Source organism: Passer montanus, unplaced genomic scaffold (assembly GCF_014805655.1).
Source record: "Passer montanus isolate IOZ18808 unplaced genomic scaffold, ASM1480565v1 scaffold1, whole genome shotgun sequence".
Classification (NCBI taxonomy): domain Eukaryota; kingdom Metazoa; phylum Chordata; class Aves; order Passeriformes; family Passeridae; genus Passer; species Passer montanus.
The window spans coordinates 4,384,796-4,400,309 of record NW_024356504.1 but is presented as its reverse complement, the minus strand read 5'-3'; the positions used below and the strand labels follow the sequence as shown (position 1 = coordinate 4,400,309).

Here is a 15,514-nt window from a genome sequence, read left to right as displayed (position 1 = left end):
GAGGAGTGGGAATCATCTATTTTTTTGCTACTTGCAGTACAGCTTAAGGGAGAGAACAGGATCTGCTATGCTCCTCCAAAGCATTACTGAAAGTGTTTATTTCTCCACTGACTCTGGAAAGCTGGAAGTATTGTGTGTTGGAGGTGGGGCCTAGCTGGGATTCACAGAGAGTCAGAGTTTTCAGTTGTACTTCTACTGCAACATGTGTACTTTTTCTTTTCATGTTCACCTAAGTAATCACCTCACATTTGCTGAAAGATTTATTCTTTTTAAAAATATAATTTCAGCATAAATATAGCCAATAGAATATCCATTCCATATGATGTGCTGGCTGTTTAATAATTGAACCATAAATGGATACTACCATTTGAACTTTGGTTGAATTTTTTGCCTTGTAAAATCAGTTAGTTTTCAGGAAAACTTCTGTGGAACGCTTCTCTAATTTTTAAAATCTGGTCTAGGACGGATTAAAACCACAGACAGGTGGTTTTTAATCTGGTCTAGGAAGGTCTTTTACTGAAAGATTAATATTTGAATGCATCTGTGTTGTAGTGTAAACATTTCAAGCTATAGTTTGCACTAAAAAGATGAAAAATGAAGCTATTTATTAATTGTGATATTATTGACATTTGGATTATACCAAAGTAGTTATATTCTTTTGTAGCTAATTAATAAATACAACTTTGAACTTTTATTTATCTGTGTGCTACAGTGAAATGCTTCTCATCTGCAGCATTCTCGAGACAGTAGAATGAACATGTTATCAAAAATAGATCTCTAACCTGTAATTATTACATTCTAATTATTATTATGTGTATAATACTGCATTCATATGTCTAAATTAAAATTAAAAGTTGCTTGTCTACCTGCTGCAGTAGCCAAGCAGTTTTTGTCTATTTTACTTGTTAATGAGCTGGGAATTTTTATCCTCAGGAGGTCTTCAAGGAGAGGATTGGGTATGCACACATATATGAGGTACTAAAATCACTGGGTCAGCCCTCACGGGAATTGCTGGAAGAACTCATGAATATGGTGAGCTGTGCTTGCTTTGAAGCAGAAATGCTTTCATCTTTCAACAGTACTTCTGGCCCCGTGTTATTGTGTTTCATGTCTGAGTTCCCTGCTGTTTTTCAGGCTGTTGAAGGTGACCACATGGCTGTTGGGATACTGGGCATTAGTAATGTGCAGCCCTTACTGCTGCTCATCCAGTGGCTTCCGGAGCTAGAATCACACGAGCTGCAGATTTTCATCTCCAACTGGTTGAGGCGGATCTGCTGTATCGACAGGCAGAGCCGTGCCACGTGTGTCAACGCAAACATGGTCATCCGTATCATCGAGACCCTCAACTCCCACTCCCTGCTCCACTGCACTTGCGCAGAGAACCTGATCGCCCTGCTGGGCTCCTTGGGGAGCCAGTCCATGGGCTCCGAGGAGCTGCTCCAGCTGGTGCGGCTGCTGCGGCCGGAGGAGCCGCGCGGCGCTCACCCCTACGTGGTGCCGGTGATGCGCGCGCTGCTGGCCATGGCGCGGAAGCAGGGCCTGGCCAGCGCCCTGCAGTACTTCAACCTGCACCACAGCATGGCCGGCATCGCCCTGCCCGCCATCCACAGGTGGCCGGGCTCCGCCTTCTCCTTCAACGCCTGGCTCTGCCTGGACCAGGACCGGGTGGATCCCGGCACGCCGGGCAAAAGCGGCAAGAGGAAGCAGCTCTACAGGTACAGTTACTGTAACTGCTGCAGCCTATGGGTGTAGGTATCTGTGCCATGTGGTGATACCCCATGGCAAGTGGTGCTTCTGCTTATCTTTGTCAAAGGCAATGCTTAATGCTTGGTCTGGGAAATGGAGAGCTTTCATCACCACAGCCAAGTTCTGTTAGAGAAATTATGTGTAGATTCTCTGTTGTAAAGTCTTGTCATCTACAGTTTCAACATCCATAACTCCAAATTATGGTACTCCAAATTTAAGGTTCATTGTTTAAACAAAACAACATAAAAGAACCAAAACCACATGCCTCCAAGCCCCCACCCAAAACCAGAACAGCCTTCACACAGTCTGTTGTAAAGGTAATGAGCTCTGGATTTGTATAAATGCACAAGTGAGAAGGCACCTCCATGGTGCTTAAATAGTGCGTATTGACATGAATGCTTCTTGATAGAATTTAACTTTTTAGGTACTAACAGATGCAAACAAAATGTCTTTTTGGTCTTTTTTTTTGTAAGAGAAGTAACAGTCACATAGTAAATATTGCACCACCACCAAACAACTTGAGTGGATTTTCTTCTTAATGAATGTGTTGTTATATGGTTGTTTTGATGAAGCAAGTCCTTGATTGTGTGTCTTTTGTAGCTTTTTCACAGGAAGTGGTATGGGGTTTGAAGCCTTTATTACGTGCTCGGGGGTATTGGTGGTTGCAGTGTGCACAAAGAGGGAATATGCAACAGTCATGCTGCCTGACCATTGCTTTTTTGACTCTCTCTGGGTAAGATTTGATACTGACAAACACTTTATTTAGAATTGTATTGTTAGCTCAGAAGTCAAAATTATATTATTGTGTGTATTATTCATACAGTAATTTCACTGCTCTTATAATAATGACTTAATTATTTTTTGTTGCTTATCCAGCACAACATAACTATTGTTCACGTGGTTGATTGATCGTTGGTTGTTTGATCGTTTAACAAATAGTCTGTTTTATAATATTGCAGAAATTCGTTGCATAAGAGCCGTTTTAATCTCAAATAATGCAAGCAATTTTCACATAGATCAGTTGTTGATTGAGCTAACTTATGTATGTGCATTTTTGTTGATTAAGCTTGTTTATTATAGCATTAGAGTTTTTTATATTAAATTAAAACTGGCATAGATGGCTGTGGTGCTGTTTCTGCCTTACCCTTTTCTACTCCTGTATGTAAGAACTGATGTGCATCACTATGAAATAGCTGTGTCTTTTTCTTCAAAAACCTGTTTATATGTAAACATTACATTTATTACTTTAAAATAGAATCAGCAGGTGTTCTTGTTAGATTGTTGATGTTTTGGATTTATTTTCTTAAGTGCTTTCCTCACCAGCTTAATAGAGATAAAGTTAAATATTTCATACAGTAATTTCACTGCTCTTATAATAATGACTTAATTATTTTTTGTTGCTTATCCAGCACAACATAACTATTGTTCACGTGCCTGGCAAGAGGCCCTTTGGTCAGAGCCTGGTGTATATCTATGTCAATGGACAGCAGAAGGTCTCTGCCCCACTTCGATTCCCTGCTATGAATGAGGTAAGTTCCTTTCTGAGCCACAGCCTGGTAGGATGAGCTCTCATACAGCAATGAGTGTTCAGACTGTTGCTAATAATGTTCAGCTGTGGATACTGTCCAGAATATAATTTTGGAGTGTAACTAACCATTAAGTAATTCTTGTTTAGTCATTTCCATTTAAAAACAAATAAAGTCTACTATATGACAGTGATTAAATAGTGGGGTTTTCCTCAAAATAATTGCCTGAGCCATATTGACATAATTTATGATGACATCATAATAAATGGCAGCTCTACCAATAGGATTAATGTAACAGTACTCAATGAAGACTATTCCCTGCTATTTTCATGTGTTTTTACTTGTGTTTTTTGATTCTTTCCTTAATATACTATTCCTTTAGTAACTGAATAAGCGCTTCACATGCAGTTAATCTAACCATTAGTGTATTGCTAATGTATACACATTTAGCAATACACCAGCCATCAAAATGATTGTATATCATGTTTAATTTCCTCTGTAAGCTTTGTTCATTCCTTTTGGGAAACAAATTTATATTAAACTGGGCTATAACACCCAACATTCTTCCCTTTTTTCTAAGTTCTAATTCAATATTTAAATATGTTGAGAAAACAGTTAAGTTGGATGCTGTAATGGTAAAATCAGTATAAAACTTAAAAAATGAGAGTAAATATAGTTTTCTTTATGAGATAATAGTCTGGTTTTGGCTCATCTATAGAATAAATATTATAAATCTCAAGATAACTAGAAGTAGGGCAAGTATTTTTACCATATGAGCATCTATTTGAGTGAACTAACTGATATGAGACATGTGCAGTAGCAGATATGCTGAGCTAGTATTTTGGAATATAATCCAGAAGAGGAGTATTTACAGAGGTACTGACCTTCTTGCTGTGCTCCTGCCAGAGGTCATGCAGCTCTTGAGGTAACCAAATTGTTCTTAGTTGGAAAAAGGGTGTTCTCTCCTACTGTGACAAGTGTATACTCTGTTTTTTGGCCTACTGTGATGGATTGCTTGTTCTTCAAGGCTTGACAGAACTTGTTGCTTGGGGTTTCATTTCTTTAGTTCAGATTTGCTAGATGCAGTCTTCAGATTTAAGGCATAGATTATACAGTATGTGTTTTGTTTTCTTTCTTCCATGTATGACTCTCCAGTCTTTTACTTCTTGCTGCATTGGTTCAGCTGGTCAAAGAACAACAACTCCTCCTCCCTCTCAGATACCAGATCCGCCTTTTTCCTCCCCAGTCATGCCCCACCGGACATCGCTTGGGGGCATTCTCACTCCAGGAGGTTGGGGCGGGGTGCTTGGAAAACCAGAGTTCATCACCAAAATGATCTCAGCAGGGACTCAGGACAGTGAATGGGGGTGTCCAACATCGTTGGAGGGCCAACTTGGATCAGTTATTGTCTTTCATGAAGCACTGCAGCCTTCTCAGGTGAAAGCATTATATTTAGCAGGTAAGTGGTGATTGTACCGGTTTTAGCAAAGTAAAAGGAATGAGTTACAGACAACACCCAACTAAGCTTTGCTCTACACAGACACATAATGAAGAACTTAAAATCCAGAAGAACTGCAGAGCTGACCTAAGTGAGAGGGCTTTAAAGCGTATAAGCTTAACATTTAATAAGTGTGTTATGAAATTTGATTTTAAAATATTATATTTGCATAGGCTCATCTCTATCATATGAGCAGACCTGCAAAATTAAAAGGTTAGGTAATAATTTCACTTGTAAATTCTGATCTTTTGCTCGCCTTTGCCCACATGTGTTTACAGTTGAGAATCTTTAAAAGTATTGCCCTTATTTGTTAGGCCACTTAAAAGTCATTTATGCATGAGGATTTTTCCATAAGAATCAATAATTAAGTGGTTATTTCAAAGAAAATACTCTGAAAACTGTGTTGTACTGTTCAAAGTGTGAAAGGTATTAAGTTGCATAATGACTCAAGGTTGTTACAGGTTGGCATTGAAACACTTGCATTATTTAAAGGAAATATTTTGTATTGCTAAACAAAACTATCTTGAAGGTTACTAATTTTCTGGGCATTTAGGCTTGATGACAGAGATTAGTGACAAATACGAGATAGGTGTACAGACAAACGTGAGAACTGTTTAAAGGTAAAAAAAACCACCTCTTCTTTGTGTAGTTTAGCTTTCCATGTGGAATGTGTTCCTTTTTAAGCAGACCCTCTGAAATGAAGGATTTAAGTCATAAAAACTCTGCTTCAAAGCACATCTCAGATATGGTTCAGACTGTCCTATATGTTCTTCCAACAAGTTTGGTAGTATAAAATTTGCGAAGGGCAACATTAATAACCAGTGGACTCTTAAAAACGTCATATGATTTTATATACCCTTTTTTTTGTAGGTCCAAACTGTTTAACTCCGTGGAAGTCTCAAGAAGCTGAAGTAGCAGACCTCCCCAGTAAGGTGCTGCTTCATTATACACCAAAGGTATGATACAGGACATAATTTCTGTTTGACTACACAGTGTGCATTGCTTTCAGTGTTTGCACTGTGGCTTTTATGGGAAGATACGGAGCAGTGAGAGCTTTCTTAAACTGTAGTCTTGTGCAGACATAGGTGTGGCAAAAGGATGGAATTATCATGTACAATAGAGAATGTCAAATCTAAAATGGCATATGTTATATTCTAGGGGTTTCATGTTGTTTAAATACTTTAATATCAACACATTGGCACAGAATCTTGTGTTCAAGTGTCTGTAGATGCTTGGTGATATCATGGCTTTTTTATTTCTTTAACAGGCCTGCAGAAACCCTATTTGCCTTGACCTGTCTGCTAATCTTTTACATGGAAGACTAACTGGAAACAAAGTAGTGAATTGGGACATCAAGGTAAATGTGTTGTGAAGAGGCAGAACCTGATGTAAAAATGACAGTGATTGTGTATGTTCATCTTACTTTTGGAATGCTGGAAGTTACTATCATAATGCAAATTATATTTAACAGCTGTGCCATATTTTTATACTGAGAATTCATGGGCTAACACTGTAGCTGGAGTAGTGTTGCATTTACTTTAATTTATTGAGAACTTATGGGGGCCACTGCTTTTACTGTCACAGTACAGGAAGATATTTTGTGGTAGCTGACAATTCTTCATAATAATGTTGAATACATGTTGTGTATCAAGAGCATTTTGTCATCTCTAGGGAATTCTCTCATGAATTTCTTGCTGTCAAAAACTTTGAGTTACATGAAGATTAGTAGGGTTTAGTTAACACTTGTGACTTGTCAGTAGAATACCACATTTTTTCATCTTGAGGAAGATGTGTGCACTATAAATATCTGCCTTTTTTCCCAAGAACTGTGAACAATTGACTGTACTGGCAAACTGATTAATAAGGAAATACTGTGGGAGCTACACTAACAAAAATACTTCAGTTTGTCCTCTTTGCCCAGTAATGGCTCCATAGTGTTTGTCTCTGGACCAAGCTGGGGAAATGAGTGGGTGTCTTTGACTAGCTTGCCAAGACCCTGATTTTGAATTGAAGTGGTTGTGAATCACTTCTAGAAATCTTGTGGTTGGAATATATGATACCTTACCACAAGAAGCATTGTTTGTATAACAGAATCCAGAATCAATTAAATTGGAAATGTCCTCTGAGGTCATCAAGTCCAACCTGTGACCAAACACCATCTTGTTAACTAGACTGTGGCACTAAGTGCCAAATCCAGTCTGTCCTTAAACACTCCAGGGACTGTCTTGTGCTATCTCCACTTGTGAGAAGGAGGGGAAAAAAGGGGACTTAGGAGATTTGAATTTTAAGGAAAGGCTTAGAATTGATGTATGTGTAGAGTTATTTAAAAAAAAGGTATTATTTAATTGCCTGAAGTTGAAATGTTGCAGGAAGATGATTAAAGCAGAGATGTGTTAATCTTATAGTCTTCTCTTAATGCTTGCTTAATTCTTAGAAATCAGAGGAATGTTTTTCCTGGTTTTCAAATATGTTTAGCAGAAGATTCTTCCTAAGTTTTTGTGTCATTCAGTTTTCAGTGTTTATATGGAGGGGAGGAGGAAGGGAATGTACAAAATGTACTTTCAGAACAAGAGCTGACAGGATGGCCCATGTGTAGCCTGTGAGACATTCTGAGTACTCCTGTATGCAGAGTAAGTTTTTGCTGTAGTGGAAGGGATTTTATTTATGGTGATGTTTATCCTGCCTTTTGTCTTGATTCAGGATATGATCAACTGTATTGGTGGAATGAATGTGCTGTTTCCATTGCTGGAGCAGATCAGCTTTCTTGGTACACAGATGCCTGAGAAGTCTGAAGGAGAAACTCTGCCTCCAGAGCTTGTAACTCCTGTAGAGGGTGACTGGGTGGTGTTTTCATCTCCAAAGGCATCAGGTAGGAAAGTGAAGCTGAAGTGAACTAATTTATAAGCTTGATTTTTACAAGTCCTTTTTTGAATGAAGAAAGTCAGTTTATTATGTGCTGAACTTTCCAGAGTATCTATGTAAAGCTGAAAGGCACTTTCTGTTCCTAGATACCTGACATGGATACTGAATACCAGAAATTCAGCACTATATAAAAAATAATACAACATATTTCAAGTATAGATATATTTAATAGCATTATTTTTCTTTTCATGATTTACTGTTATGGGTGCCATGACATTGTTTTAATTTCTATTCTGATTGTTTTGTGAAATTATATTTGATGTAAAACTTACTAATACCAACAGGAAAAGCTTTCCTGCAGCTTGAGTGCTGGGTCACACAGCCATGTGGAAACAGCAGCATCAGAACTGCACTATTTAGCCTTTAGCCAAACTTACATTTTCTTAATAAAATACTCAGGCTCCTACCTCTTCCACACATAGTTACATTTTGGATTAAAATAAAAATAAACAGAAAGGATGCTTTAAGAGCAGATTTTTTTAAGGCTTTGCTAATATTGAGAATTAACTTTGACCTTGAAAACCACTGAGAAATCAGACCCTGCAAGGCAGAACACTACTTTTTTCCAAAGATGAAATGGTGGAGAAGAGTGGGAAAAAAATAGATCTTCTCTCTGTCTCTAATTTTTTTGCATACCATGACTGGGAAGTGTCAACTACAGAGGGAAAATAACCGCTATATGTGCAAAAGATTGTAACAAAGAAGTTTGTAAACTACAGCCATGGATGAAGCAACTGAAGTCAGGACTGGGATCACTTTGTTCTGGAGAGGCATGGAATGGCTATGATTCTGCACAGGAAAAAATCTAAAGACAGGCTACAGCTAAGGAACAGGAGTTGAGAAGTTCAGGAAGTAGTGAGGAATATAAACACTTGATTTTACTTTTCCCCCTCTATTTTTATGCAGTGATCCAATGATAAACCATAAGACTTTTGCTACTGTTGTTCTGTTCTGCAGAAGCACGTCTGGAGAAGAACATAGTTGCGACTTTCATCTTGATGATAAAGCACTTTATTCAGGGACATCATGTTAATCAAGAAAACCTCATTCACTCCCATGGAGTTGCCACCCTAGGAGCCTTGTTACAGAAGGTGAGCAAACTTGAGAAACATCATTTAGTAATGAACATTGTGGATGAGGTCCTGATCATCTTGAAGAATAGCCAGAATGCCACAATCTTTAAAGGCCTCCTTAGTAAGAATTTTCTTTCTTGTGTTTCTGAAAGCAAAAAGGTGTGAGAAGTTGGTATTTATCTGCCAAGTGAAATACAGTCTTTCATTTCTTTTCATGTTGTGCTTTTTAGGTACAGATATTGTGTTGTTTGTTTATTCAAATGAGACTACTTTTGTGTTTATTGTATTGCTTTAATGTAGCAGACATTGCTCCTTTTGTGGAAGATAAATGGAAGCTTAAGTTTCTTTCAAAATCAGATTTTATTAGGACATTCAGTATTTTGAGTGCTAACACCTGTTATTATTTTGCAAGGTGCCAAGCATCTTAATGGATGTGAATGTCCTGATGGCTGTACAGTTGCTGATAGAGCAAGTCTCAGTTGAAAAGAACATGCAGCTTTTGCAACAGATGTATCACCACTTACTTTTTGACTTCAGCATCTGGAACAGTGGTGACTTTCCCTTCAGAATCGGTGAGCTCTTGGCCTCAGGCAACTGTGTGAAGACACAGGACTCTTCACATGACACAAATCTTTATCTTGGTTCTAAAAGAAACCTTTATGTTGCAGGACATATACAGTATCTCTCTACAATCATCAAGGACAGTAGAAGGCTCTTCAGAAAGAAGTATGGTGTGCAGTTTCTTCTAGACACACTCAGGATTTATTATGGGTATGAGTTTTACTAATTCTGACTCCTCATTTATTTTGTGTGGCTCTTGGGGTTTTTTTTTGCCATCATTCTAATGAGAAAATTAATAAATAAAACTGCAGGTTGGATTTTAGTGGCTGATTTAGTTTACAAAATTGCATTAATTATTTTTTCCCATTTAACTTACTACTTTGCCTTGCCTTGAATTTTCATGCTAAGATTGTGTCAAATTTGTCAGTGACATTAGGAGTGCTTGTAAAAGTAATTAAAACAAAAAAATCGTAGGACTGTGTTCAACAATGTAAATTAAGTTATAGATCATTACCATTAGCATTTTAAGTTCTTTTAAATGCCTGTAAAATTTGAAGCAGGACTTCTTTAGAAATTTAAAATTTTAACCTTTCAGTGCTGATGATCTATATCTGCTTATGAATATAATTGTGTTTGAGGAAGATTGGCGAGAGACTTTGCTGTTTCCTGTGGGAGGTGGGAACCTGCAATCCTGACCTATATCCAGATCTGTACAAGTCTACATTTCAGGCCTTTGACAGACTTGCAAAGTCTGATCTGATTATTACTGTTCAGTTGCTTGAATTCAGTAAAAATTGAAAACTTTGCATGATGCCTGGGTAGATGAAAGATTACCAAAGTGGCACCATCAAATTGCTATACATGAGCCATGAGGAGCTCCCTTAGGTTGCCTTTCTGGTCTGTTGGCAAACAGGACTGGCTGTAAAGACGGTGATCTGGCTCCTGATGACCTGAGGACAATACGGACATCCCTGTATGGACTGATCAAATATTTCCTGAGCAAAGGTGGGACACATGAAGAGATTCAGAGCATTGTAGGATACATAGCTGCCACCAGTGACGAGGAGCAGGTATGCAACACGGCATAAATTAATAGTTTAAACTGGACATGTTTTGGTTTTGCATCTTGGCATTTAGAAATCTTGCCTTGTGTACTTAAAAGAAGGGTGAGCAAGAGGAAAATGACCACAAGCAAAAGTTAACTGATGTGTGCTTCTGTTCAGATGTAGGTAAGATAAGGATGAACCATTAGAAAAGTGATCTTAGTTTACAAAACAAAATGAGTTGACTTTCAACTGACCAGGAGTTGTGGTCCTGTAATTTCTATTTTGTAGCATCAGCAGCACTTGAACTTGCTTTGTGAGCCTGCTTAATGTGACAAGGTGTTTTGTAGAGTGAAAAAATGTATTAAAAGTTGTTTAAATGCAGTGATACTGAGCAACAAAATGTCTATTAATCAGCAAAAGTAAAACTTAAAAATCAAGAAAATTTTCCTAAAACAAAGCATGACATCTAAATGAACTGGATATTAATTTGGTTGTCTTAATTTTGTAGCTCTGTGGAATTTTGGATATTCTCTTCAGCCTACTTCATTCCAGTCCAGCCCCAGACCAGCTTTTTTTATTGCTCTTTGAACCAGGGAATGCTGATATTCTTTATGCTCTGTTACTGCATCAAAGATACTCTGACAGGCTTAGAGAACTTGTGTTCAAGGTAATGAATTGAATGATTTGTTCCTAAATTAATCAGTTGAACATCAATTTGTTTTTTCCATTGGTCTGGTAGAAGTGTATGTAGTTACAAAGATACTTATCATCCAAGTTTACCTTTTTCTTTTCTTTTATGTTAGCTGATGTCATTGTCACAAAGGAATTAAGTGTTCTCTTAAAGTATTGGGATCTTTAAAAAAAACTATCCATGTTATTTGAGTTAGTTCATCAAGTAAAATTTGAAAACTGTGGACCAGCATGTTATATCATACACAAGTTTGAGAGATACAGATGCTTTTTTTGTGCTCAGTTTGCATTTGTGTGTACTTTTCCTTACAGATCTTGGAAGAAATGCTGAAATGCACCAAAGTTTATGAGCGGAGCAAGCACCGTATGAGACTCAGAGAAGTGGGATACTCCGGGCTGGGGCTGCTTCTGAATGAATCCCCAGTTACTGTTTCTCTTATTAAAAACCTCCTTAACCAAGTTCTGTATGCAGGTAATTGGCAAATGCTATATCTGACATGAGTACACTTCTTGTGCTCAGGGGCCCACATCCCTGGTTTTTGTTGAGGGAAGCCAGAGGTGTTACTTGTAGAGCTGTACTGTTCAAAGTTCCCATTAGTCTCAGCTAACATTTTCTTAGTTCCCTGGAGTTTGTTCCTTTTACTATCCTGGATGCAATCATAACTTCCAAGGCAATTTTTAAATATTTATCTGTTACATTCTCTTGTGTGATATTGCTTATGGTGGCTTTTTTCTTTCTTCCCTGCAGATCCTGCTGTGAATTATAAAGATCTCCTAGCTGTAGTGTACCTGGCTCATAGATCAGATATAAACATGAGAGTGATTATCTGTAGAAAGGTTAGTTGTCTTCTTTAGAACTGGAATACTGTCCTTCAAGCCTATAAACTGTACAGTGTGGTAACTAAATTATTTCTTTGAAACACAGTCACAGTATTTGTTGTTACTATTTTCTTTAGCATGATTTATTTTAAAAATTAGACCCATCTGTCACTTACTGTTGAATTTTGTGTACTCAAGCACTTTTAAAAGCCAAATCGATAAGTGAAGCCTCTATCTTGATTCTCAAGTAGCTTGTATTTTCTACAGGTTTGAGATAGTAGGCTCCTTGAATTACTGAGTTTTCTCAAAGCTTGTATTACTGGAATTAGTACTTAATGGTAGCTGTGAGACACCCTCTAGTCTATTAAGGTTTCCCAAAACAAAGAAGTGAAACTATAATGTATACTATCAGTAAACTATTAATACTGCAAGTTTATTAATAGTTCCTAATCAAGCATATTTTCTATTAGAGAATTTTTTTTAGACTGTGGGTGAATGAATGGGATTATTTATTGAGATAACTGGCTTTTGAAGGAATTGTTGCAGAAGAGTTGCTGAAATATGGCAACTTACCAATATGTTTTGATAACTTCTTTTCTCCCCTACTCCTGAGAATTTTTTACTTTTTACTTATTTTTTTTCTCAAATACATATGTTTTTAATGAGGAAAAATTAGTTTGTATCTGGTTTGCTTATTATTAGCTGATTATGGCTCTTTATATAAGGTTGTAAGAAAAGTAAAGAAGTTGTAAGATTGTAAAATGTTTAATTGAATAACCAGATGGATGCAGTTCCAAGCTAAAATTAATGTGTGGATATGGGATATCTTCTGTTCTTAGATTTTGCACCTTTTGCATTCCCAATTGGATGCAGCACAACAGATTTCTCAGCAGCTGGGCTGGCAGGACACTTTGGTTAGACTATTCCTGAAAGAAAACTCAGAGGTCCGGATTGGCTTTAAGGAGAACAGGACTGATTCCTCCAGGGAAGAGGATAAAAAACCTCCTACTGAAGAGCTTCAGAAACATCAAGCTGATAAGACAGAGAGAGAGAAAACTGGCAGTTTTGCATCAGTTAATGGTCTCTTTGATCAGTGGAGTTTAGAAGACAACAAATCCCTGGATGTCCCTGCCCATTTCTCTGTTATGCTGCTGGAAGACGCATCCACGGCAGAGATGTCTTTCAGTTCGCAGGGCCGAGAAGAACTGTGGCAGAGTAATCCTTCACATTTGAGTTTGGATTTGTCCAGTGTTGACTCTTATGAACTGGCTGATGTTGGGAATCAGATGACAGACAGCCAGCCCAGCACTCCCTCACCCACAGAGAGCACAAAGCCCTTCTCTGGGCATCCTGACAAAGAGCTGGGTGTTACGAATGACGTGGGCTTTGCTGCTGAGCTTTCTCTCTTTGAAAACCAGGGAGTAAGTAATTATGTGACTGGTTTCTCTTACTGCTGGAAATTTCATTTCGTTCTTTCAATCTCCCTAATGAATGATTACTTTTATTTGTCCCTCCTATCATCCAACAGGAAAGTGAACAAAATGAAATGGCCCTTTTATAGTGAATAGGGGTACTTCCTTTTGTAATGTGTCTTTTTTTTTGATTGTCCTCTTGGGGTAGCTTTGATGTTTAAAAAAAAAAAAAAAGAACAAAAATAAGGCCAACCTCGCAACCACAAGAAACCACAAAAAAAACCCCTGCAAACTCTTCTGCTTCTGTATTTAAACATCCTTTATCATCCAGAGGAGGTATGGAGCAGACTTGCTGTGAAAAAATCAAGGATGGCTAAAGGCAGCTTGTTTTACATCATACAAGCAAGCTACAGTCTGTTATATTTGTGTTTTCGTGAGCTTTTCAATTGGACTTTAAGGAGAACAGTTGAAGACTGCAGAGTTTCAAATGTTGAAACGTGAAAGCATAAGGTCTGTGATGAATAAGAAATTTGACTGTTTTGACTGTTTTCTATACTAGAAGGGCTTTAATATGTTATATTTGTGTTTTCGTGAGCTTTTCAATTGGACTTTAGAGTCCAGTTGAAGAATGCAGATTTTCAAATGTTGAAACATGAAAGCATAAGGACTGTGATGAATAAGAAATGTTTTGACTGTTTTCTATATTAGAAGGGCTTTAAATATTTCACTTCTTTTGCAGGGGAGTGATAATGAACTCATGCAGTTACTCACAGACATCCTACTGTGTATAATGTGGAAAGGTATTGAAAAATCTGATGATGATGCTTGGATTGAGAGAGGACAGGTATTCTCTGCTCTCACCAAACTGGGGATGTCCAACGAGTTGCTGCGACCTTCTGATGAAATAAAACTCAAGTGAGTGTACAGTTCATCCCTTTTGAGAATAAATAGAATTGTGAGGGACATGAGTGGAGCTGGGAAGGGATGGGTGTTTCCCCACAATATATGCTTTTCTGTGCTGTCTCTTCATATACTGTCAGAAATACATTCCTGTACCTGTTCAGGAGGTGTCTTGAGGCCAGAAGGTTTTAAAACTATCACTGTTTTCATGAGTCTCTCAATCGCTTTTATCTCATTGGCTTATCAAGAAGATGGCAGTTATGTAACTGAAGACTAAGAGATTCAATTAAATACTTAATTGGATTTTTTAAAAGCCACTTACACTCAGAACATGTATTACTTTGGGATTTTGTTTTCCATGCAGCTTGCTGGAGAAGATGTTAGAATGGTCAGTCACTGATAACAGAGATTCAAAAGCTCTCCCTACACATGCTGAAAATGCCTTCAAGCTCTTGCTAATTGTACAAGGTTTCCTGCAGGCAGAAGGACTCATTAATTCAAATTTATGGACAGAAAAGGTACAGTAAGTGCATAATGGAAGTACTGGATATGGGCTGAAATGGTAACAAGAAAGTTGTTGGTTTGGACACTGTCACCCTTGTAATCATATTAAACCACAGCTATTACAGAGTAAGGATTTATAGTGGAATGGGTTAGAGTGCCCCTTCATGAATAAAAATGTGAATATTTATCACAGGGAATATAGTAAATTTTGTAAATTAAGTAGACATGTAAATAATACTCTTTACTGAGAATCCAGATTTCTTCGGACAGGAGAAATATTTAGAAAATGTAAAAGCTAATGAAACAGCATCAGTTGTAGCCTAAGCAGATTTTGCACTGTTTATTTATCAGCATTTATATGACTCTCTGAGCATCCTGAATGAAAGACCAGCTGAAGCTCTGCTCTTGGTTGCAAGTTGGGAAATGTGATTTCTGGGTTTTGGCCCATATTGCAGTTTCAACAGATATAATTTATCTCAACATTTATGTGATCTCTGGCACTGGTCATGCTTCCTTCACAGTCTGAGTTGTCATTGATTTTCAGTTTTTCTAAGCAAAAAAAGAACGAGATTATATGGAAAACATCATTATTTCTCTAGAAATCCTTAAAGATATTTTGTAAGACTACTTTCTTTAAGAAAAAAGTATAATGTCAAGAGTAATTAACACAGTAATTCCTAGCTGTTCTCCAAAATGCCTGCTTATAAGTAAACATAGCTTAAAGCTTTCAATTGCTTGTTTTAAAAAAGTTTCTTCTTGTTAAAAGCTTTGCCTTCTGTTGGGAGACCTAATTAGAAATAAGAACTTTGGAGTGATG

At 37.5% G+C, this 15,514-nt stretch overlaps 1 protein-coding gene across 7 annotated transcripts in view; it reads left to right on the top strand.

Annotated features, from left to right (window-relative positions):
• Positions 1–15,514, top strand: part of NBEAL1 (neurobeachin like 1) — a 74,969-nt gene that overhangs the window by 34,407 nt on the left and 25,048 nt on the right. For all 7 annotated transcript variants that reach the window (XM_039702736.1, XM_039702768.1, XM_039702750.1 and 4 more), the window contains 18 exons: positions 934–1,032; positions 1,135–1,715; positions 2,347–2,479; positions 3,156–3,275; positions 4,428–4,731; positions 5,641–5,726; positions 6,038–6,127; positions 7,471–7,639; positions 8,650–8,783; positions 9,178–9,337; positions 9,434–9,536; positions 10,240–10,396; positions 10,881–11,039; positions 11,375–11,534; positions 11,811–11,899; positions 12,721–13,302; positions 14,033–14,208; positions 14,558–14,711. In XM_039702736.1, the coding sequence (XP_039558670.1) occupies positions 934–1,032; positions 1,135–1,715; positions 2,347–2,479; positions 3,156–3,275; positions 4,428–4,731; positions 5,641–5,726; positions 6,038–6,127; positions 7,471–7,639; positions 8,650–8,783; positions 9,178–9,337; positions 9,434–9,536; positions 10,240–10,396; positions 10,881–11,039; positions 11,375–11,534; positions 11,811–11,899; positions 12,721–13,302; positions 14,033–14,208; positions 14,558–14,711 (3,456 nt within the window). The remainder of the gene's footprint in view (positions 1–933; positions 1,033–1,134; positions 1,716–2,346; positions 2,480–3,155; positions 3,276–4,427; positions 4,732–5,640; positions 5,727–6,037; positions 6,128–7,470; positions 7,640–8,649; positions 8,784–9,177; positions 9,338–9,433; positions 9,537–10,239; positions 10,397–10,880; positions 11,040–11,374; positions 11,535–11,810; positions 11,900–12,720; positions 13,303–14,032; positions 14,209–14,557; positions 14,712–15,514) is intronic.